The 22,419-nt window shown below is 41.0% G+C and overlaps 3 protein-coding genes across 3 annotated transcripts; 2 read left to right on the top strand and 1 right to left on the bottom strand.

The window, feature by feature from the left end:
* The first annotated feature begins 952 nt into the window (after nucleotides 1-952).
* LOC129061543 (putative gustatory receptor clone PTE01) lies at nucleotides 953-4,298 on the top strand. Its single transcript, XM_054562224.1, has 2 exons — nucleotides 953-977; nucleotides 3,331-4,298. Exons 1-2 carry the CDS (start codon nucleotides 953-955, stop codon nucleotides 4,296-4,298), a joined length of 993 nt encoding a protein of 330 aa, XP_054418199.1.
* Nucleotides 4,299-8,100: 3,802 nt separating this feature from the next.
* Nucleotides 8,101-12,888, top strand: LOC129061556 (olfactory receptor 18-like). Its single transcript, XM_054562241.1, has 2 exons — nucleotides 8,101-8,221; nucleotides 11,963-12,888. The coding sequence occupies exons 1-2, from the start codon at nucleotides 8,101-8,103 to the stop codon at nucleotides 12,886-12,888; spliced, it is 1,047 nt and encodes a 348-aa protein (XP_054418216.1).
* A 7,562-nt stretch (nucleotides 12,889-20,450) lies between these two features.
* Nucleotides 20,451-21,413, bottom strand: LOC129061472 (olfactory receptor-like protein OLF4). The gene has a single exon (XM_054562142.1). The coding sequence runs from the start codon at nucleotides 21,411-21,413 to the stop codon at nucleotides 20,451-20,453; it is 963 nt and encodes a 320-aa protein (XP_054418117.1).
* Between the last annotated feature and the right edge of the window lie 1,006 nt (nucleotides 21,414-22,419).

Raw genomic sequence — 22,419 nt, 5'->3', positions numbered from 1 at the left:
ACATACAGATAGGTCCGCTCAAGACACAAGACCCAGGGCCATATTAAGACATACTCCTGTCTCTAATAGCCACGTAATTATTGACACTTCTAAGTCAGGTCAGTTAGATCTGTAAGAAAGAATTAGAAAGACTCAGCAAATGCAGCACAGTGCAGTGCCGTCTACAATGCACGCTTGCCAGCAGGCAGTAGCTCAAAATGCATGTTTGCCATCGTGCAGCCAAGCCAGAGCAAGACAAGAATGACTCGCGATGGTTGTGGTCATTGTCTCAGGGCCCCACTCGCTGCAGCAAGTGTGGTGGGCACTCTGCAGAATCAGGATGGACTGCTGCCCAAAAACTTGGCTTGGATGTTGAGGCTGAAAATGCCACACATATAGGAGAGTATGAAAATATTTAATTCTCATGTGAAGATCTCCCTGTCTGTAGAGCATAAAAGCCCTTCTAAACTGGTCTGAAATGCCATGAGAGGTCAAGGAAAGTGCCTTCAAAAAACATGAGGAGAGGACTCATGGGCACGGACAATGGGGTGGGGATTGTCTGCGGGGGGTGCTGGGCTGGGCAGGGGAGAGCAACGGGGAAAGTGGTGGGCAACAGTAATTGAACAAGAAAAAAAAACCCATTGCAGTTAGGATGTGGGTTCAGAGTGAGAGTTTCTGCAGATGTAATTCTCTCCCTGTCACCAAAAAATGGGAGGACCCAGGCTTTTTTTTAAAGTGAGGTATGATCAACATTAACTAAATAAATGTTGAATCAGTTTGTACCCCTACCAGCAGTGGCTGCGGGTACTTTTTCTGTATCTTGGTCAACACCAAGTATTAACAATCTTTGCCAAGTTGATAGGTGAAAAATAGTATCAAATTAAACAATAAACAAATTTAATTTGTTTATTTACTAGGTAGGCTGAAGATTTTTTTCTATATTTTTGCTTACTTGTATTTCTTCTTTTGTGATATGACTATTCGTATGTTTCATTTTTTTTATTAACTTGTAAAAGCTTTTTATATTTATTAAGGATACTAACCCTTTGTCTACAAAAAAGTAAGATGTGATCAACATGTAATATATTAGTTTCAGGTATACAACAGAATGATTCAATATTTGTATATATTGCAAAATGATCTCCACAATAAGTCTAGTTGGTATCTGTCACCATACTTAGTTACAAAATTTCTTTATTGTCATAAGAACTTTAAAGATCTAGTCTCCTAATAACTTTCAAATATGCAATATAGTATTTTGTATTTTATCATGGAATTTTATTTTAAAATATATTTTATAATATGAATAGTATAGAAAAGCTCAATAATGTTATTCTAATTTACAAAGAAGATTATTGGAATTACACTAGGATTTGTATATCCTTTCTCTAAATGATGCTTGATTTTTTAACATACAATCTATAATTATGCAACCAGTAATATGAATTATTTGAAAGTGAGAAGTTGATGGAGACAAGTATAGAAACAACCTCTGCATATACATAAGTATTAAATTCTTGAAAATATGCTTCCTTTTCCTGGAACTTGCTCCATCATACCACTATTTCTCAACTCTTCCTAGCTAGTTCCTATACCTTTTTTTATTTTTCAATTACAGTTTACATTCAATATTATTCTATGTTAGTTTTAGATGTACAGCATAGTGGTTAGAAAATCATGTACTTCACAGAACGGCTCCCCAAGTATTTCAAGTGCCCATCTGGTTCCATAAATAGTTATCATGATACTATTGCCTATATTCCCTATGCTGTAGATTACATCTCTGTGATTATTTTATAATTACCAATTTGTGTATCTTAATCCCTTTACCTTCTTCACCCAGTCCTCTAACCACCCCCATCTGTGAACTATCAGTCTGTTTTCTGTATCTATGAGTGTGTTTCTATTTTGTTTGTTAGTTTATTTTGTTCATTAGATTCCACATATAAGTGAAATCATAGCATAATACCTTCCAGGTCCATTCATAGTGTCGCAAATGGTAAGATTTCGTTTTTTATGGCTGAGTAGTATTCTACTGCGTAAGTGCACTACACCTTTTTTCTTTATTGTTGTTCAATTACAGTTATCCCAACATTTTCCCAGTTGCTCTCCCCTGCCCCACCCACAGCTTTTTTGTGTATTCATCCGTGATGGGAGCTTGGGTTACTCCCAAATCTTGGCTGTTGTAAATAGCACTTCAACGAATACAGGGGTGCACATATTCTTTCAAATAGTGTTGGGTTTTTTTGTATATATGGTATACCCAGAAGTGGACTTGCTGGGTCATAAGACCATTCCATTTTTAATTTTTTTTTGAGGAACCTCCACACTGTTTTCTATAGTGGCTGCAGTCTCCATTCCCACCAACAGTGCACTATGGCTCCCTTTTCTCCCATCCTCACCAACACTTGTTGTTTGTTGATTTATTGATGATGCCATTCTAACAGTTGTGAGGTGGTATCTCATTGTGATTTTGATTTGCATTTCTCTGATGATTAGTGACGCTGAGCATCTTTTCATATGCCTATTGGCTACTCTTTGAAGTGTCTATTCATGTTCTTTGCCCATTTTTAAACTGGATTGTTTTTTTTTTTGGTGTTGAGCTGTATGTGTTCTTTGTAAATTTCAGATATTAAACATTATCAGATGTTTGATTGGTGAATATATTCTCCCATTCAGTGGGTTGTTTTTTCATTTTGTTGATGGTTTCCTTTGCTATGCAAAAAGTTTTTAGTTTGAGTATTATTACCTGTAGTCACCATGCTGTACACTATACCCCCATGACTTATTTATGTTATAACTGGAGAACAAAGGATTTCTTATCAGCCAGCCCAGATGTTGCAGAAGGGGGAGAGGGAGAGAGGAGTGGTTTAAGAACTGTTAGTAGCCAGACATCACACACAAAAAATGAAGTCAGACACTTTATTGCATAGCTCTTACAGGGTATATATAAATCATACAAATCAAGGGAATTCATTGCACTGCATTTATATAGAATACATTTGACTACTTATTAGTGTCCTTGAACATTTTTTTTTCTTTAAAGGAGAAGAATGTTTCTCATTCCTTTTCTTTCCTTCACAGGAAGGGGCCAATATGTTAGTGTGTTTATGGATTTATAAATCTCTAAATAACCTTACTTCTTTAATTTCTTCAGCCCATTCTTTCTGAAGTGATGCATGTAGTAATAGATTTATGGAGAAAAATCCAATATGAAAAGAGTTCTAAGAAGAATGTTTGTCATAACTGAGAAACATTACTAAAAAGAAATGGTCTTTAATTGTGAATACTTTATGTATGGATTGCTTAAACCCAAAATATAGACACACTGATGTGCTTGTTTCCTTTATACCAACCCTCATGTATTTTCTAAAAGGTGTCTCTGCTATGCGGAACCACAGAATCTCACAGGTGCACTGGAATTCCTCCTTCTGGGGTTCTCAGATCATCTAGAACTTCAGCCTCTAACTTTAAGCCTGTTCCTGGCCATGTACCTGGTGACCGTGCTGGGGAACCTGCTCATCATATTGGCCGTCGGTTCTGACTCCCACCTCCACACACCCATGTACTTCTTCCTCTCCATCCTGTCTATGGCTGACATTGGCTTTACTTCTACCACTGTCCCAAAGGTGATTTGGGACATTCAAACTCATTGCAGAGTCATTTCCTATGCTGGCTGCCTGATTCAATTGTCTTTTTTTTATTTTTTTGGATGTTTGGACAGTGTACTCCTAACTGTGATGGCCTATGATCGGTTTGTAGCTATTTGTCACCCCCTGCACTACACGGTCATCATGAACCCCCGCCTCTGTGGCCGGCTGGTTCTGGTGTCTTTTTTGATCAGCCTTTTGGACTCTCAACTGCACTTCTTGATAATATCACAGCTTTCCTTTTGCACAAAGGTGGAAATTCCTCATTTCTTCTGTGACCCTCCACAACTCCTCAAGCTTGCTTGTAATGACAACTCTACCAATAAAATATTAGTTTATTTTATTGGTGCTATCTTTGGTGGTATTCCAGTCTCAGGTATCTTTTTCTCTTACTATAAAGTTGTTTCCTCCATTCTGAGAGTCCCATCATCAGGTGGGAAGTATAAAGCCTTCTCCACCTGTGGCTCTCACCTGTCAGTTGTTTGTTTATTTTATGGAACAGGCCTTGGGGTGTATCTCAGTTCTACTGTGTCACATTCTCCCAGAATGAGCGCAGAGGCCTCAGTGGTGTATGCTGTGGTCACCCCCATGCTGAACCCCTTCATCTACAGCCTGAGGAACAGGGACATCAAGAGGGCCATGCAGAGGCTCCTCAGCAGAACAGCCTAGTCTCAATATTTGGGCCACTGTGTTGAGGTTTTTTCTTGGGGGGGCGGTGGTCTGTGGATTGGAAATGACCACAAGACCAAACATCTGGAATTGGCAAACATATCTCTTTGGTTATACAATTCTTGTAGCTCATGGTTTTCATTCCTGTTCATCTATTGTATCTGAAAATTGCTTATTTTAATCCTTAAAAGGATTAAAGGAGTATTCTGGGATCCTATGTATGTCAAAGTCACCTCATAATTGAATCTTATTACAACTATAGAATCTTTTTTATTTGTCACCTATGACCCAGGCATCCTATAGAAATTCACAACTCCCTTTTAATGTGTATGTATATGTATATATGATTCTCAACCATCTTCACTATCCATGTTTATATTTTCATAAAACTTTGACTTCAAACAAATCTACTGGTGCAGGTTGTGTGAGAGCGTGCATGTCACTCATCCACAATCTAGGCTTCCTACTGGAAGCATCTGAGCTTTAAAAATTTTTGTACCTCAGTTCCATCACTATACATGAATATTTAATTGGATTGGAGAGTGAAAAGAGCATAATGTCCTTAATGGCACTGCAGGTGGGTGTACTGTGTAGCCATGGTGGAGAACCGCTGAATTTTGTCAGACCATTTACTAAAAAATGACTTGTATGTCTTAGATCCTTTACTGTTCATGATCAGATCCTGAAGATCTTTTGTTGTACTTTATTTTTTATTGTATATTCTATTACAGTTGTCCCAATGTTTCCCCCTTTCCCCCCATCCACCCAACCCACCCTTCTCTCCCACAGTCAATCCCTCTCTGTTGTCCACATCCACGAGTCATTCCTAAGAGTTCTTTGACTACTCCCTTCCCCTTCCTGAAGATCTTAAAGTGTTCAGAGCTCATCAAGGAGGCGATATGAAAGAGTTTGCCTTAGTAGCAGCCAATGTGATTTCCCCCCTCATATTCCAGGTAATATTTTTTCATATATGTTCTTCCCCCATACTCTACAGCTGTCTCTTTGTACTGAATATTAAGCTATTGTTTTTCTGCTCCAAACTTACCCTTCTATACTTTCAGCTGTGATGCTGTGATGGAGGCTCTGATTCCCACCTGGTTTCTCTTTAAGCTCTTTCAATAATGGTCAGTAAAGGGCACTCATTCCAACCTTTCCCTTTACCCCTTAGCCTATGGGGTTGTCACTAAATCCAACAGTTATGACACCCTATTACCATATTTTTCTTTCATGCTTTCCATCTTTGAAAGACAATTTAATCATACCTATATTAAATTATCTTAATGAAAAAGGACTAGTGTGGTTTCTCTCTCCTTGATTGAACCCTCAAAATATGGGAATAAAGCTATGGTGTGGGATGCAACTGGCAAAACACAAAGTGAGTTCAGAACAAAAAGGTGATTGTGATGATACGTCTTGATCAAAGGCATACAATGGAGATTTAAAGTAGTGGTATGATATTTCCAGTGTCTGTGTGGTTCTAATTGTGCCTGTAGGTTGTTGTCACCCAAATTGTGATAAATAAATTTAAGTCTATATTCATTTTCATTACTCAGGGATAGCAAAAGATCATGTCCTCAGCAAAGGGGAAATTTTTTCTTTCACTAGGAACCTCCTTCTGACTTATGCTACATATCTAGGTACCTACACACTTATCAATCTTTCCTTTAGAAATTCTATGCATATTTTCTGAGGTAGCAGTCTGGGCTTTCTGAAAAGCAGTCCAATAACTGGTTTAATTTACTCTGTCTTTTACCACTAAGCTAAATCACCTACCAACTTCACTAACAATGAAGTGGCGAGTATCTGATTGGCTCAGTTTAACATTAGCTTTTCCTTCCTGCCCAAGCATTCTAAAATGTCTCAGTGCTCATGTCTCCTTCTCCACTTCCTCTCTATACTCCTGCGATTTGGTCATTTTGGCTCCCTAAAGGTTTCTCCTGCCATTTACACACCCACACGTTAGTAGCATAGTTTATGCCATATCCAATATAACTGGTCAAGTAATCAAGTTTTCTTCATATCAGTTAATGTGAAATCAATCTCTGAGCTCCTCATACAGAGAAATCTGAGCCAGAAGGCCTGCAAAAATTAGATTGGGTTGTCACAAATAACCGATTCCCATACATTCCACTTTCTCTTACTATATCAGCCAAAATCACATTTTAAAAGATTTCAGGAGTTAAAATACAAAGATTATAAAGAAAATATATTTGGAGAGAGATAAGTCCTTAGTAGTGGATCAATCAGAAGCCTCCAGAGACATGTGTTGAAGTGGCTATGGCTTCTCCCGGCAAAGATGAAAGGAATCTGTTGGTGTGAGAGAAACCAGGGAGACTTCTTTTCATGATGGTCAGAAGCAGCATTGTGGGGTCTGCAGAAATACCTAGAACAGGGCAAGTTCTTTCATGTACTAGTTCTTTTTGGGTAAAGGTTTATTTTATTTTATTTTTATTTTTATTTTTATTTTTTAACAAGATGGTGATGTGGAAGTTTGGGGACTGTGCTGGAAAGCAGAGAGACAGCTCTAGGACATTGCTGTGCTCACAGCCTAAATTCCTGATGGACATTGAAGCCTTTGTGGTGGGCAGCTTCTAAGATGCTCCTAATATCCTCTGCTTTCTGCGTTCATGACTTTGTATATACCATCTCAATGTAGTCCAGACCTTGTGACTTACATGCAATGAACAAAATATCAAAAAGTATTGGACTTTCATTGCAACATAAGCAAAACAAACAAAGTATCTCCTAGACACAGAAAACAGCATGGTGATTGCCAGAGGGAAAGGAAGGGTAGGGGCAGTAGAAGAGGGTAAAGAGGGGGATAAATGATGACAGAAGGAAACTTGAACTTGGGGTGATGAACATGCAATACAATATACAGATGATGTACTATAGAACTGTGACACCTGACAGCTACATAATGTTATTAATGAAAGGGATTCAATAAATTCAATTTAAAAAAAGATGAGATGACTGCAGCCTTACATTTAGAACACAGACATCTGTGAACCCCCCTGTAGGATTTAAGAAAATGGTCAATTTCACATAACAAAATAGATGGCTGTCTAATGTAATAACAAGCATAAGTTCTATGGAAAAATTAGGACTTTGGCTGTCTTTCAAAATAAAACTTAACAACAACAACAGCAACAAAATCCACATGTCTTAACACATGTCCAAAACCCCAAAGCAGGACTATAAAAAAAGAGGAAGTTTCTCCTTAGAGACATCAATTTTAAATAGAAAATAGAAATTATATCATATTCTTGCAATAGAAAACATAAATATCTCTACATAGAATGATCAATTCATGAATGTGCAAACATACAAGTCACACATTGTTTTAAATTTTTTTATTAATATTTTTTATTATTCTTGTTTATTCTATTGCAGTTGGCTAATTTTTTCCCCCTTAGCCCTCCTCCACCCAGCCTGGAACTGGAGACTATTATGTTAGGTGAAATAACACATTCCTTTTTTAATGGAAAAACTTGTCTGAATTTATAAAATTCCTGCATCTTGAAAGTTGGAAGGGAGAAGTATAGGGGAGCTACCTCCTGGGAAGGGAGAGGGCCCAAACCCTTGAAAGCACCTTCCACTTTCCTCTTCTGTTAATAACAGCAAGTCCTCAGAGACTGGGATAACGCAGACCAATTTGGCTAATTATGAGCTCTGAGCATTGAGCTCCCACGTCCATGCAAGAATAGACCGTGAGCTTGGGCCGCAGCCCTTGAAGTTCCCGTCTCAGTCCGTGGGCTTCACACCCGAGCCTTCTCGTCTCACGTGCCTGCAGCAGGGGCCCATGACGAGCGCGGCCAGGCCGCCGGCCCTGAGGACGGAGCCTGGACCTGCAGCGCCCACGCAGGGCAGGGGCAGTGGATTCCCCCTGCTTGGTCCTCCTCCAGCGGACACGGGACCGCCCCGTGAGTACTGTGGAGATGGTGGGCGGGGCAGGGGCTGTCGGAGCGGTTTCCTTCCTCTTGAGGACAAATAGACAAAGAGAGGGAGGGCGCCAGTACAGAAGGTTTCAGATAGTTTTGTGCCTGTACAGGGAGGTTCTGAACACGTAGAAGGAAACAAAGGTCCAATTCACTTCTGATCCCCCGGGACCCAGTCTGCGCTCGGCAGAGAGCAACCACCACCTCCGGTAGATTTCGCCCAGACTCCTCCTTGGGCCTCAGGAACCGAGCGCGGGCAGCATCGCCACACACACCAGGCGCTGCCCCTCCTGCGCTCTCCTTCCTCCCAGCGGTGCCTCTAGGACTAGGCAGGAGATGGAGCGTGATTACGTGGATCAAGCTCACAGATGTTCTAAGAAACCTATCATTTTTCATTTAAATGAATCTACAACATTGAAACACAAAAAAATGGCTGTGGAGATTTTCATGAACATGCAGCACAGAAAAAAGAGAGGCAGTAAATCGTACTGTGTGGACGGAGGCACCTCTTAGGGTTCCCGCTCACTCTGTGAACGGACCACCTGGGGCAGGACCGGCTTCCTCCCGTCGCTGCCACCTGTTGGAATAACGCGCCATTACACCTTCCCTGCGCTTGTTTTCCATCAACAGACCCACTCTTTCAATGGGATTTCAAAAGCACGAGCGAACTTCTTTTGAGGGCAAACGTCTGCTGGTGCCACACGTTTCCCAGAGATGGGTGTTAGCCCCGATTTCTACGTTAGAGATGCCAGCCCGGAGAGGCGGGCGGACCACTCACACTTCCCCGGGGGCGCGCGAAAGCTGGGGCCTCCGGCGGCCAGATCCCCACCCCAGGGCTCTGTCCCCTCCCGCGCAGCACCGCGCTGGTTTCTCTCCAAACCTGCGTTAGTCTCAGAGGAGCGAACGGGGGCTCCACCACCAATTCCTTCTCCTGGGATTGGGCGAGTTCACCTGTGAATTAGCAAAATGGACCCAGGCGTTCGCAGGGACAGTTCTTACACGGATGTTGTGGATCCTAGGATTTCTACGAGTAGTAACGCATGTGGCAGCACATTTTGTAAACCCGAGATAGGGAAATACCAGTCCCTCCATGAGATGGGAATTGTGATGTGGCTCTATCCTGAAAAGACCATTGCTAGTCAGACTTCAGGGAACTCGCTAATGATATCCCTTGGCAATCTGAGCATGTAGCTGGTTTTGCCTCATTTTTCTCTTGGGAAACTAAATATAGGTAATTCATAGTGAAATGGCGCATATGTCAATTTTTTACAGCCCAAAGAATGATCTTTTATGCCTGTATCTTTAAGAAATTCTCACTTGTGTGATACGGAGAGGGGCCTAAGAACTGTCACAATAAAAAACCTGAAGAGTAAAGTGAAGTTTGCCCCACAGGTAATGCTGTGCACCAGTTAAAGTGCCGGGATGGGAGGGTGTATTTCACAGGGAGCCTTAAAACGCAGCGCAGTGGTGAGTGAGAACTCGGGGCAGAGCGTGTGAAGTATGAGAGCGTTCAGGTAAGTTTTCAAGAAAACAGCTATGAATACAAAACTCGCTACCAATATTATAAAGATACTGAAAGGAAAATGCATCCACCAGATTGATGACAGTGTTTGAGTTTGAACAACTGAAGTGCAGGGGAAGATCATGCAGGGACAGGGAAAAAACCCTCAGGTTTTATCAACAATAAATATAAATTATATAGCATGTATTACTAAATATTTATATGGACAGTGGGTAAAAATGGTATGGAAAAGAATTGATAACGTTAATACAACATTTATTCACTGTCTGACAGTGGTTCTCTACTCTGCTTGGTGACAGTGCGCCCCAGGGACTTATGTGTAGCAATTCTGATTTAACTGGTTCCAGGTTATGGCCAGCTCATCACTAAATATTTTAATTATTTTTTTATTGTATTTTTTTTACATTTGCCTTTATCCACCCAGTATCCTCTTCCACCTATATCCACATGCCCCCCACCACAATCACCGCACTCTTGTCTGTGTCCATAAGTTCTTTTTCTTTCTTTCTGCTCAGTTTCTCCTCTCCCAAAGCCTCCACCCGCAGAGCTGTCTGCCTGCTCTCTCTCTATGCATCTGTCTCTATTTTGCTTGTTAGTTCTGTTTCTTCATTAGATTCCACAAGTGAGTGAAATCATATGGTACTTGTTGTTCTCTGACTGGTTTATATCACTTATCCCTAAATTTTAAAAGATGGATAGGTAATTATAATATCAACGAGTACCAATAACCACTGTTTAACTAATTTATGTTTATAATTTAATTTTATTTCTTACAGCAATCCTCTGAGGTCAAGTCAATTAATATACCCATTTTATAGATGAGCAAACTACTCAAATATTTGTAATATTAGTCTTTGCTCTTTTCCCTTTTGATTTTCCCAAATTACATCATATTTGATGCACAATAGTTTGTTATGTTATAGTTCATGTAAAGGCAGGTAGAACTTGCACATTAGAAACGATCAGCTATATCCACAGGAATCAAGGATGTCACACAAAGGAAGAAATATGTTGACAATGTAATGCTTCAGTAACTCATCATGTTTTGACCTGTCAGGAGAAGTGACCCGAGCTGCCTTCAGGGAGCCGAACTGAGGAGACGTGCAGTCCCTCTGTCAGGAAGAACTGACTTGGAAGCATTTAGGCTGCCATAGGAAGGCCAACTTACGGTTTGAGGCCTGGCTTTGGTCTTCAGTTCCTCAACTGTTTGTTAGAAGGTTGGACTTGGTAAGAAATCAAGACTTCACAAATGTCTGTGGTTAGAGACAAATTTAAGAACAAATTTAAGCCACGACGAACAAAACCAGGGAAGTGCAAACTCACCCGCAGGTGTTTCTCTGAGACTGTGTATCACAGACAGAAAATACTTTCTCAAAAGAAAAACGAGTACAGAGTATTCCTGAAAGTTAATTATTTTCTAATCATTGGTGCATTGTAAACTAACACCATCTTTAGGGTCAGGGGTGCTGCATGATTTTGTGCATTTACCAAAGATGTATTACTCAAAATGTGAGGCCCACCAAGGCCAACTATTTACACATTTCAGTTATAGGTGAAGGCCCCTGACCAGTCGCCCACACGTGTGAGTGAGCACTCACCTCCATGAAGGACATTGTCATAAAGCCAAAAAGAGCTGAGAACTCTTGAAGATATTTGTCACAGAAAAATGCTATCAGATTATGAACGTTGTATTTTAGGTTAGAATCCAGTTAATAGAGTTTTAGCTCTTCTAGACTACATTCCTAATTAAGGGAATTTCTGATACTGCATTTGAGTGAGATAAAGTACATTCAACTGCTCCTTAGTGGGTTTCAGTTAAGATGTTTTTTTTTCTTAGAAAACAATATTACCCGTTCCAGATTTTTCTTTGAAAATTAGAAGGCTGATATTTTCCTCTGTAGATGGAGTTTTTAAATCTCAAGTGTCCTTTCTTCTCTAATATTCTTTGACCCAGTGTCTCCTATGTGGGTGTATATAGAAATAGGAAAATGGCCCAGCCATCGGTAAGGAGAGGGTTGTAAGAGGAGTTCACAACTGAGAAATGTTGGTGAATGTTAAGGGTGGGGGCGGGTGGTGTATGGTCCTCAAGCTCAAGAGAAAATACTTTATTTGTGAATTGCTCGAATCTAAAACACGGACGCCTCTACACTTGTTTTATTTACTCCACACTCCCTTCTTTTTCAAACTGTGTCCCATCTGCACAGAAGCACGGAATCGAACAGGTGACTCAGAATTCTTCCTCCTGGGACTGTCCGATGACCCAGAGCTGCGGCCTCTTCTGTTTGGGCTGTTCCTGGCCATGTACCTGGTGACCGTGCTGGGGAACCTGCTCATCATCCTGGCCGTCAGCTCTGCCTCCCGCCTCCACACGCCCATGTACTTCTTCCTCTGCAATTTGTCCCTGGCTGACATCAGTTTCAGCACCACCACAGTTCCCAAGATGCTGGCGAACCTCCAGACAGGCAGCCACTCCATCACCTACGCAGGCTGCCTCACTCAGGTCTCCTCTTTTTCTCTTTTTGCATGTTTGGACAGTCTCCTTCTGGCTTTGATGGCCTATGACCGGTTGGTGGCCATTTGTCAGCCTCTGCACTATGTGGTCGTCCTGACCCCCCGCTTCTGTGGCTTGTGTGTCCTGCTGTCATTTTTCATCAGCTTTTTGGTCTCCCAGCTACACCACTTGATGGTGTCACAACTTACCTTCTGTACAGATGTGGAAATTCCTCACTTCTTTTGTGATGCTTCTCAACTCCTCAACCTTGCCTGTTCTGACACCTCCACCAATAACACTTTGATCTTTTTTTTTGGTGTCATCTTTGGTGGCGTTCCACTCTCAGGGATCCTTTTCTCTTACACGCGAATTGTTTCCTCCATTCTGAGAGTCCCGTCGTCAGGGGGGAGGTATAGAGCCTTCTCCACCTGTGGCTCTCACCTGTCAGTTGTTTGCTTATTTTATGGAACGGGCCTCGGGGTGTACCTCAGTTCTGCTGTGTCATCTTCCCCGAGGAAGGGTGCGGTGGCCTCGGTGATGTACACGGTGGTCACCCCCATGCTGAACCCCTTCATCTACAGCCTGAGGAACAGGGACATCAAGAGTGCCCTCTGGAGGATCATCAGGAGAATGGCCTAATTTTATTACTTCTGTGATCTTCTTTGGCTCCCAGGACTGGAAATGGCAGCAAAATCAAACATGAATAACAAGAAATTGTGAATCTGCAGTCTCATAGTGTATTTGTACCCACATGGATCTGCTTTCTGTCTGCACAGTTATTCGTCTTAGCACGGCTATCATGGAATGAGGAGTTTGTTTTGGACTCTGTCCTTCAGCCTCAGTCTCTCCAGGATGATGCACAGCCATTCAGTATACCCTTCTTACTTTCCAAGATATTACCCAGGACTCTTGGTCATGAGTTGTCTTGTCGGTATCATTATAAAAAAACCATAGCTCTCCATTTTTGGTATTTATTCTTTCTACAGTTTCCCTGTGATTCTTCTCTATTTTCCCATATTTTTGCTCCTTCCTAATCATGGTCAGATGCTTAAGAATGTAAACTGAGTATTTAATATCTTTCTAAAACCAAGGTATTTTGAAATTGCAATGGAATGGCATTAATACTGAGTTTGATAAATACTTATCAATAGGGATTTTTCTAGAAAAACGTGGATGTAAAGTTCCTAATTTTCTGATAATTCTTTTCCATATTCCATCTACTATCTCCTCATCAATTACACAGCCATACCTGAAAGAACAATTGCTGTATAATTTCACTTACACGAGGCACCTAAAGTAGTGAAATTCATGGGGATATAAAGTCAAATATTGGTTGCCAGGGGAAGCGGGAAGAGAGAACAGGGCGTTGGCTTTTGGTGGAATAATGATTTTCGTTTCTGCAAGATGAAAAGTGTCCTGGAAATGGATGGTGGTGCTGGCTGCACAGCAGCGGGAATGTGCTTATCCCCACTGAACGGGACACTTAAAATGGTTAAGCTGGGAAATTTTATATTAGGTTATTTTACTGCAATAAAAGAAGATGTCCTATTAGGAACGAAGGGTATATTGCCTCCCATTGTCCGGTGCACCACCCAGCCCTCCGCATCAGCTCCCACAGGGATCTGCCTCGGCGGCAGAGAGCCACCATAGTCAAGATCATGGCTCTTTCTGGAGCTGCCCACATCCCATGATACTTGGCCCCTTGGCACCAGTTCCTTCCAACTTCTAGGGATCATCCTGGATCCAGAGCTCCCTGGTGATTTTAGGCGGTCTTTGATGGGCTTCGAATTGGCTTGATTTTTCCACTGCCCTTGTTTGCTACAAAGAGTTTGCCAAACCACAGAGTCTGAAGGAAGAGTTCCTGCAAGACTGTCTTCACTTCAGACACCAGCCACACGTCCAGGAGTCCCACGGCCGCCCGCACTCCAGACGAGTTGGCCACCATTAAGGGACTCTCTCACATTCAATGATTTGCTAGAATGACTCAAAGTAAAGGAATTCCCTCAGGTTCAATAATTCACCAGAATGAAGCACAGAACTTCGGATAGTGTTAGACTTTCGATTACAGTTTTATTATAGTAAAAGAATACAAAACAGGATTAGTCAAAAGGAGGTAGATATGGGGAAATATCTGAAAGTCCCATAGGTAAAGCTTCTGGTTGTCCTCTCCGCATGGGGTTCAGATCCATTACCTCCTCCTGCCACAATGTGAGACAATACTCAGAGGGACTGCTCACCAGGTGACACACCTGAGCTTCAGAGTCCAGAGATTTTACTGAGGCTTCATCACATTGGTGTGATGAATTGAATTATTTCCCATTTGGTTGAATTCACGCTCCAGCTTTTCCCCCCAGGCATTTGGCTGACATCACTTGGCCTAAAGCACCCACCATTTATATACATGGGGGTCTTTTTGGTATAACCATGTGCCATCCTCAGTCATCTCGTTAATGTAAACTATCAGGTATGGTCCAAAAATAACCCACCACTTCTACCACTAGCTAAATTTCAAGGGCTTATAGGTTACCCCCAAGGACCTGGGAAAAAGTCATCTCTCTCTGTAAGTGAGGCCAAGTTCATTCCCACACATCTGCTCTTCCACAGGTGTTGATTCCAGGGGCACTACCTGGTAAACATCCTGCATGCTCATCACTGTCTCTGAGTGTCTTTGCAAGAAGCCAGCCTGGGATATCTCCTGACTAATAAAATTATTTTGTGATGACTTTAAGAAAATTCCAAGGTAGTTTTTTTAAACACTCAGCAATGCTTTAATAATTACAAGCAGGCGCTTGGCTCAGTGATGGACAAATCTAAGGAGAGCAGCTGAGGTATTGAAATTTTGGGGCAGTAGGGAGGTCTCCATAGAAAATATTAATGAATCTAGATATCCAAAGTCAGAGATGTTTGATGCAAAGGGAGTGCAAAGCTTGAGGTAATAAGGTAATATAACATCTGCAGGAGTATTATTCTTCAAAAATGTTTCTTTTAAAATATTAAATCTTAGAGTGTAAATAAAATATGAGTTAAGGGTGATAATTTTTTGGCCTCTGTCATCCTCTTGAAATTTCTAGAGGCCCTATGGCTCAATCAGAAGCATCCACTTTACCTGATTTTGTTAGAAAGTTTGACCAGTTTCCCCAGACTCCTCTGTTGCTTGGATTCAGAAGGCATTGAGCACAGGGTTAATGACAGTGACTAACACTAAGGATATTCTGTCGTCCTGGGAGGAGGAGGTTTCTGAAGACCTGAGGAACTTTCCAAGTCTTGTCCATTAGAATACAGAGATGCACAGACAGGCGATGTCAAATAGTTGAAGGAACTCTAACTGCAAGCTGGCTGACGTACTACTGAACTCTCTTCGTGTTCCCACTGTCAAAATGCACTAACAAATAACTGCTCAGATTTTCCTGTGATTTGTATTTCCTACCCTTGCAAGAGTGTTCTAAAAGGCTTCTGAATGTTCACTTTCTCTCCTTTTACATGGAAGCCAGGTTTTTTTAAATTTTGTTTTGTTTTTAGGTCTAATCAGAACTCCTTGCCAAGGTGTATAAACTTGGCAAGGTTTAGTCTCTTCTATCCCTTTCCAACTTCCAATTCTCTTGCTGGCCCATTATAAGCATTATCCTGGGAGCTCATGCGTGCTGAACTTCAGGTCTTGCTCCAGACCTGCTGAAGCAGAACCTCTGCGGCTGGAACCTCTTACAGGCAATCTGTTGAATGTTAAGTTTGTTTATGCTTACTGGCTTTCTTGTAGTTCTTCAAGCAGACCATGTTCTTCGTGACCTCAAGACCATTAAAGTTAATTATCTATGTCTAGAAAATTCTTCTTCTTTCTTATTCAACTTCCCACTTAAGTATCAGCACTTAAAGATGCCTGACCAACCATCTAACTTCTCCTGATCTTCTCTCCATCCAGTTAGTCTGTATTTCTCTTGTATTGTCATTACCTGCTTAGTGGACTCACATATCTAGAATGTTATAAAAGATCATCTTTTACCTGGCTGCATCAACTATTCTGTCCCAAATTAAACTGATATATGTCCTCAAGAGAGTGTATTTTGGTCCTCTTCCAATCTAAAGTATTTTGTGAAATGTGACATTATTGACATAAACAGGCAAGATATCAGATATTTCACCGCCAAAAATATACTCTGATAGAAATTTGTTATAAAGAAATTTCTATGAAAGATGTCGATTATGACAATGGGAAATTGCATGAGACATAGTCAAACAGATAGGTAAGACTTCATTTAAGATTGGGGTCAAGAGGATTGCAATAAAGGAGAGGGACTGAAACCAACTCTGCTGAAAGAAAAGGCAGGAGGATATCTAAACGGGTATGATCCCATTTCTATGAAATATTCAGAATAGGCAAATCCATAGAGAGAGAAAGTAGATTAACATTGTCAGGGGATGGGTGCAGCGTGGCAATGGGGACTGACTGCTGGCAGGTACAGATTTAAAAAAAAAATTTTTAATCACAGTTGACATTCAATATTATTTTTATGTAAATTTCAGGGGTACAACATAGTGGTTAGACATTTACATAATTTATGAAATGATCCCTTCCATAATTCATCATAAATTGTTAGTAGAATATTATTGACTACATTTCCTATGCTGTATGTTATATCCTCAGGACTATTTAGTGCTACTAATTTGTATTTGTTAATTACTTCACCTTTTTCACTCAGTCTCCCAATCCTCTTTTTACCTGGCAACAATTTGTTTCTGTATCTATGAGTTTGCTTCTATTTTGTTTGTTTATTTATTTTGTTTATAAGATACACATGTAAGTGAAATCATATGCTATTTGTCTCTCTCTGAGTACTTTGTTTCACTTAGCATAATACCCTGGAGGTCTAGCCGTGTTGTTACAAATAGTAGGATTCCATTTTTAAGGGCCAAGTAATATTCCACTGTTTATATGTCCCATTTCTCTTTTGTCCAGTTGGTCTATTTATGGGCATTCAGGTTGCTTCCATACTTTGGCAACTGTAAATAATGCTGCTGTGAACACAGCAGTGAATATATCTTTTTGAATGAGTGTTTTGGATTTCTTCAGCTAAATACCAGAAGTGGAGTTGCTGGGTCATAAGGTAGCTCTATTTTTAATTTTTTCAGGAATCTCCAGACTATTCTCCATGGTGGTGGCACCGACTTGCAATCCCATCAACAGTGCAGGAGGGTTCCCTTTTTTTTAATCCACATCCTGTCCTACACTTGTTGTTTGCTGATTTAGAGGACAGCCATTGTGACAGGTGTGAGGTGATAGCTCATTGGGGTTTCAGTTTGCATTGCTCTGATGAGTAGTGAGGTTGAGCATCATTTAACGTCTGTTGACCACCTGCATGTCCTCTTTGGAGAAATATATATTCTCAGGTCCTCAGACAAGTTTTTTAATAGGATGTTTTACTTTTCTTTAATGTTAAGTTGTACAAGTTCTTTATAAATTGTGGATACTAGGTCTTTATTGGAAGTATCAATGATGAATATCTTTTCTCCATAGGTATGTTTGCATTGCATTTTGTTGATGGTTTCCTTTGCTGTGCAGTCCCATTTACTTATTTTTTTTATTTTGTTTCCCTCTTCCGAGGAGATAAGTCAGAAAAAAATATTACTAGGAACAATGTCGGAGAGCTTACTACCTATTTTTTTTCTATGAGTTTTATGGTTTGGCGTCTTACATTTATCTTTAACCCATTTTGAGTTTATTCTTGTGTATGGTATAAGAAGGTGGTCTAGTTTCATTCTTTTGCATATACCTGTCCAGTGTAAGTCAGGCTTATTTTTAAAAATAATTTAAAAATAGTAAGTCAGGCTGATTTTTAAAGCTAGGCTAAGCTAATAGAAAAGTAGTGGAAGATATTAGCAGGAGGTTGATAAGTGTGATTAGGCCTTCTGAGTTTGCTAATTGCTGCTTAGGGAATTTAGGTTCCTACCCTCCTCCAGGAGCTGGGAGGTAGAATGCTCCCCTTCTTGATGGCTGCATTTCAAAGGGAAAGTTCCCAAGCGTTTAAGAAAGACATTCCTTGGATGTGAAACTGACCAGAGGCTGCAAGGAAATTCATCTACATTTCAAAGAGGCACAAAAATCTGCAGTGACAAGTTTTCTAAAGTAAATGCTCTGAGGAAAGAAGGTCATGGGCCTATTCCAGGAATAAATCTGTTTTGGGTTTAGCTGGGCTGAGGTAAATGTTAAGTCAATTGATATCCAAAATTTCCATTGTTGTTTCCATTTTGTAATTCTTGGACTTTTGAATTTGGCGAACCTCCTAACCAAAGCAGAGTTGTTAAATGATGCTTACAGGTATCTTAAGGTTTAAACTCAGGTGGCAACAGGAACCGTGGGAGGCAAGGTAGGTAGATGACTGGGGAAGAAATCCAGAATAGCAGCTGGGCCCTGTGACCCACAAGCATCCGTGGTGGTGGCAACATGTAGAGGAGAAGACATGAAAACTATTGCTTAACCTAGAGAATCCAAAATATCAAGGGCAAGCCAGAAAAAGTCAGATGTCAGCAACAACAACTGAAAATCATGATTCATCTCCCAGTTTCCAAACCCAAGCCTGTATTCAGGCTTATATCCTAGAGGTTAATGGGATGCAGTTCACCCCTTTTCGAGGCCAGTTGTTGTAAGAAGACTCCACTGGACTCCTTCCGTTCTGGAGTAGGCAGCAAGTCGTGAGCACTGAGATGAATATGTATGTCATCCTCTCCTGCCTGCAGAGTCCTGGGAAACACCATGATGCAAAAACTTAAGACATCCACTTTCTTTATGGTGAAGAAGATATGGAACTGAAAATGATATATCAGGCAATCCACAGGCCCCCACGTGTTCTGTGTTACCTGAGCCTCGGAATCACATACCTAGAGTGGCAATTCTGTGACTGAATGATTGTTCTCTTGAGTTGCATTGCAGTGCTCAATCCAGGAACCACACCAAAAGATATGTCCCCTTTTCAGCCAGATTTTTTCATTGTCTGGACTCCTCTATTTGTGACTCACCTGCAAAATTAGACTGGACCGAACAACTTATTAGTACTTGATCAAATATAATACTGAGTTCTGTAGTTTTTCTATTCTAGTATATTTTTATAGCTTATTTTGGAAATGCACTAAGCAATCATTTAGAGAAAAGTTCAATCTCATGAATAACCAAATAAATAATTTATCCATCATCGTATGTTCTGTTGGACATACGAGGGAAGTCCTTCCTCAAAATTATTTATTTATAAAAAGTAGTGTATTTATTATTACATGTTTAAACTTCAGTCACCTCAAAGTACTTTGTTTCTGATGCAATACACCTATTGAGATGTATTTTCCACTGCTCAGAACAGTTTTTGATCCCGTTGATTTTGATGGAATTCAGTGCCATTTTTTGTTTAACCTCTTTCTACCAGCAAAACATTCCCCTTTGAGGACTTTTTTCATCCAGGGAAACAAAACAAAAAGTGGCTCTGGGAGAATTGGGTGAAAAGGAAGAGTAGGTCACAAGGATCATATTGCTGAAGGCTCAGTGCAGCAGGGGCAGGTATGTTTGTGAATCATCCATCATGAAATAGGCAAATGCATTGAAAGAGTCTTAAAAAAAATTCACTGAAACCAAACGCAGCCTCTTACAACCACGGCACCTGGTACACTGATACAGGTGGGTTCCTAGAACATGCAACTGTGGGGAAAGCCTCTGCTATGGGGGGCTCACACTGCAGAGGATAATCCTGAATTTTTTGCGGGGGCTCCCCTCATATGATGTAATAAAAAAACTCTGAGATATAAGATTTAAGATGTATAAGGCCGAAGTTTTTCCTTCACTGCTGTATTGCAGACACCTACGGCAGCATAGCACAGCGAAAGTGATCAATAAATATTGGTGAATGAGTGATGTTGATAAAAAGTAGCAATGGTCCTCAATAAATTGTGCTACATCATAATTCTTATTCAATTGTTCCCAATGGGTTCCTGAAGTGGCTGGAATCAACCTGCAGGGCTGGAAATCCGACATGAGGTGTGGTAATACATAATGAATGGAAAGTGTAAAGAGAATAGAACGAGAGTAACAGAGGAGTTACCCAAAGAGGTTAAGACAAAATGCTTAAAAAGCCATTGCTTCCTTAGTCCAGTGCAAAGAATGGATGGCAAGCAAAATTCGATGATATGAAGAGGTGGGATTTCTTTAGCCAGCTGCTGCTACTCCGTCAGCTTAAAATCTCAGGATGAGTGTCCCCATTATGGAACATACAGCGTTCTCCCAAGACTTTTTGTAGAGCCCCCTTGATGTCCCTGTTCCGCAGGCTGTAGATGAAGGGGTTCAGCATTGGGGTGACCACAGTGTACATCACCGAGGCCATCATGCCCCTCCAGGAAGGCGCATCAGAGCTGAGGTACACCCCAAGGCCTGTCCCGTAGAATAAAGAAACCGTGGACAGGTGAGACCCACAGGTAGAGAATGTTTTATATTTCCCATCTGTCGAGGGGATTCTCAGGATTGAGGAGACAATTCGAATATAGGAGAAAAAAATCCCCAAGAAGGGAACAATGCCAAGAAGGGCAGACCCAATATAGACCAGGATGTGATTGATGAGTGTGTCCGAGCAGGCAAGTGTGATGGCCTGAGCAAGTTCACAGTAGAAGTGTGAAATCACCCACCTGGTACAGAAAGACAGCCGCAACATCAACAGGCTCTGGATCAGGGAGTATATTAAGCTGATGAGCCAGGACCCAAGAACCAGGAGACCACAGAGGTGGGGGTTCATGATGACTGGGTACTGTAAGGGGTGACAGATGGCCACAAACCGGTCATAGGCCATCACTGTGAGGAGGAAAGTGTCCATACTTCCAAAAACATTAAAAAAACACATTTGAGTGATGCAGCCTGCATAGGTGATGGCTTTGCTCTGTGTCTGGATGTTCACCAGCATGTTCGGGATGGTGGTGGAGGTGAAACCGATGTCAGCCAAGGACAGGTTGCAGAGGAAGAAGTACATGGGCGTGTGGAGGTGGGAGTCTGAGCTGATGGCCAGGATGAGGAGCAGGTTCCCGAGCACAGTGACCAGGTACATGGAGAGGAACAGACAGAATAAGAGGGGTTGATGCTCTGAGTCTTGGGAAAATCCCAGAAGTATAAAATCTGAAAACCTTGTTTGATTTCCTGTTTCCATGTTGCTAACACCTCAGCCTGATGATTGAGGAAGAAAATAGCATGAAATAGACACCTGACATGTAATGGAGAATGAATTCACTCTACTATATAAAGCTATCTCTATTAATCTTAGTAAATGTGAAAGCTAGCATTTTAAACCTGATTTTTCCTCAGAGTTAGAAGTTGCATGTTAAATTTTTTTTATAGTATAGTTTACAGTTCAGCAGTTTCAGTTCCTGTGTGAATCTAAGGAGAAGCCTGACCCTGAGGCCTTAGTTAATGCCAACTGCCCGGACACAGGAGTGCAACTGACAAAATCAGATGGCCAAGTCCAGGACGCTGCTCATGAAAATCCATATTGAGACCATCAGTGACACTGCCTGCATGTCCACAGCTCTTCCTCAAGCTCTTTGTTCTGCTTTCCCTCTCCTTCCTTATAAAAACCTTTGCCTGCACTGCGATGTTGAGGTTGGTTTTGGGGCTAGAGGTTTGAACAAACCTCTTTCTTTTCACCTGCACTTGTCTCATGTTTTTGGCTTTTATTGTGGCAGGCAGCCAACAAGTTCAGATAAACATTGATAATCTCTGCTTTTAAAATTTCTTGAAGTAAATGACTGGGCATTAAAGCCATAATTACAAAATTAGGAAATCAATATTGTTTTATTTGTTACATACAACATTTTATATTGTTGATCTACCCTTGCGTATTGTCCTTGGGAACACTTACCTATCTTCTTTACCCCTGGCTTAGAATTATCGCTAAGCAGTGAAGAGCAACTCTGATCCTTAGAGATAAAATGGCTTGTACTTGCTCTAACACAAAAATGAAGCATGAGGTCTGGTGAATTCAGTAACTTGATTTGGGTTATCTGCCTCCTCTGCGACTCCCAAAAGGGTCATATAATCATGTCTCAGAGGTAAGAAAATTTGAGAAAGTATCTCAAATATCTGCAAGATGATTGGAGGGTGAGTGGGATTTAGCTTTAGTTCTCAAAGAAAAAAGAAAGATAAAGGAAAATTTCTAC

The sequence above is a fragment of the Pteronotus mesoamericanus genome, unplaced genomic scaffold (assembly GCF_021234165.1).
Source record: "Pteronotus mesoamericanus isolate MK-2021 breed Mesoamerican mustached bat unplaced genomic scaffold, CSHL_Meso_final scaffold_636, whole genome shotgun sequence".
In the NCBI taxonomy this organism is placed as follows: domain Eukaryota; kingdom Metazoa; phylum Chordata; class Mammalia; order Chiroptera; family Mormoopidae; genus Pteronotus; species Pteronotus mesoamericanus.
This window is presented reverse-complemented; position numbering and strand designations above follow the sequence as displayed.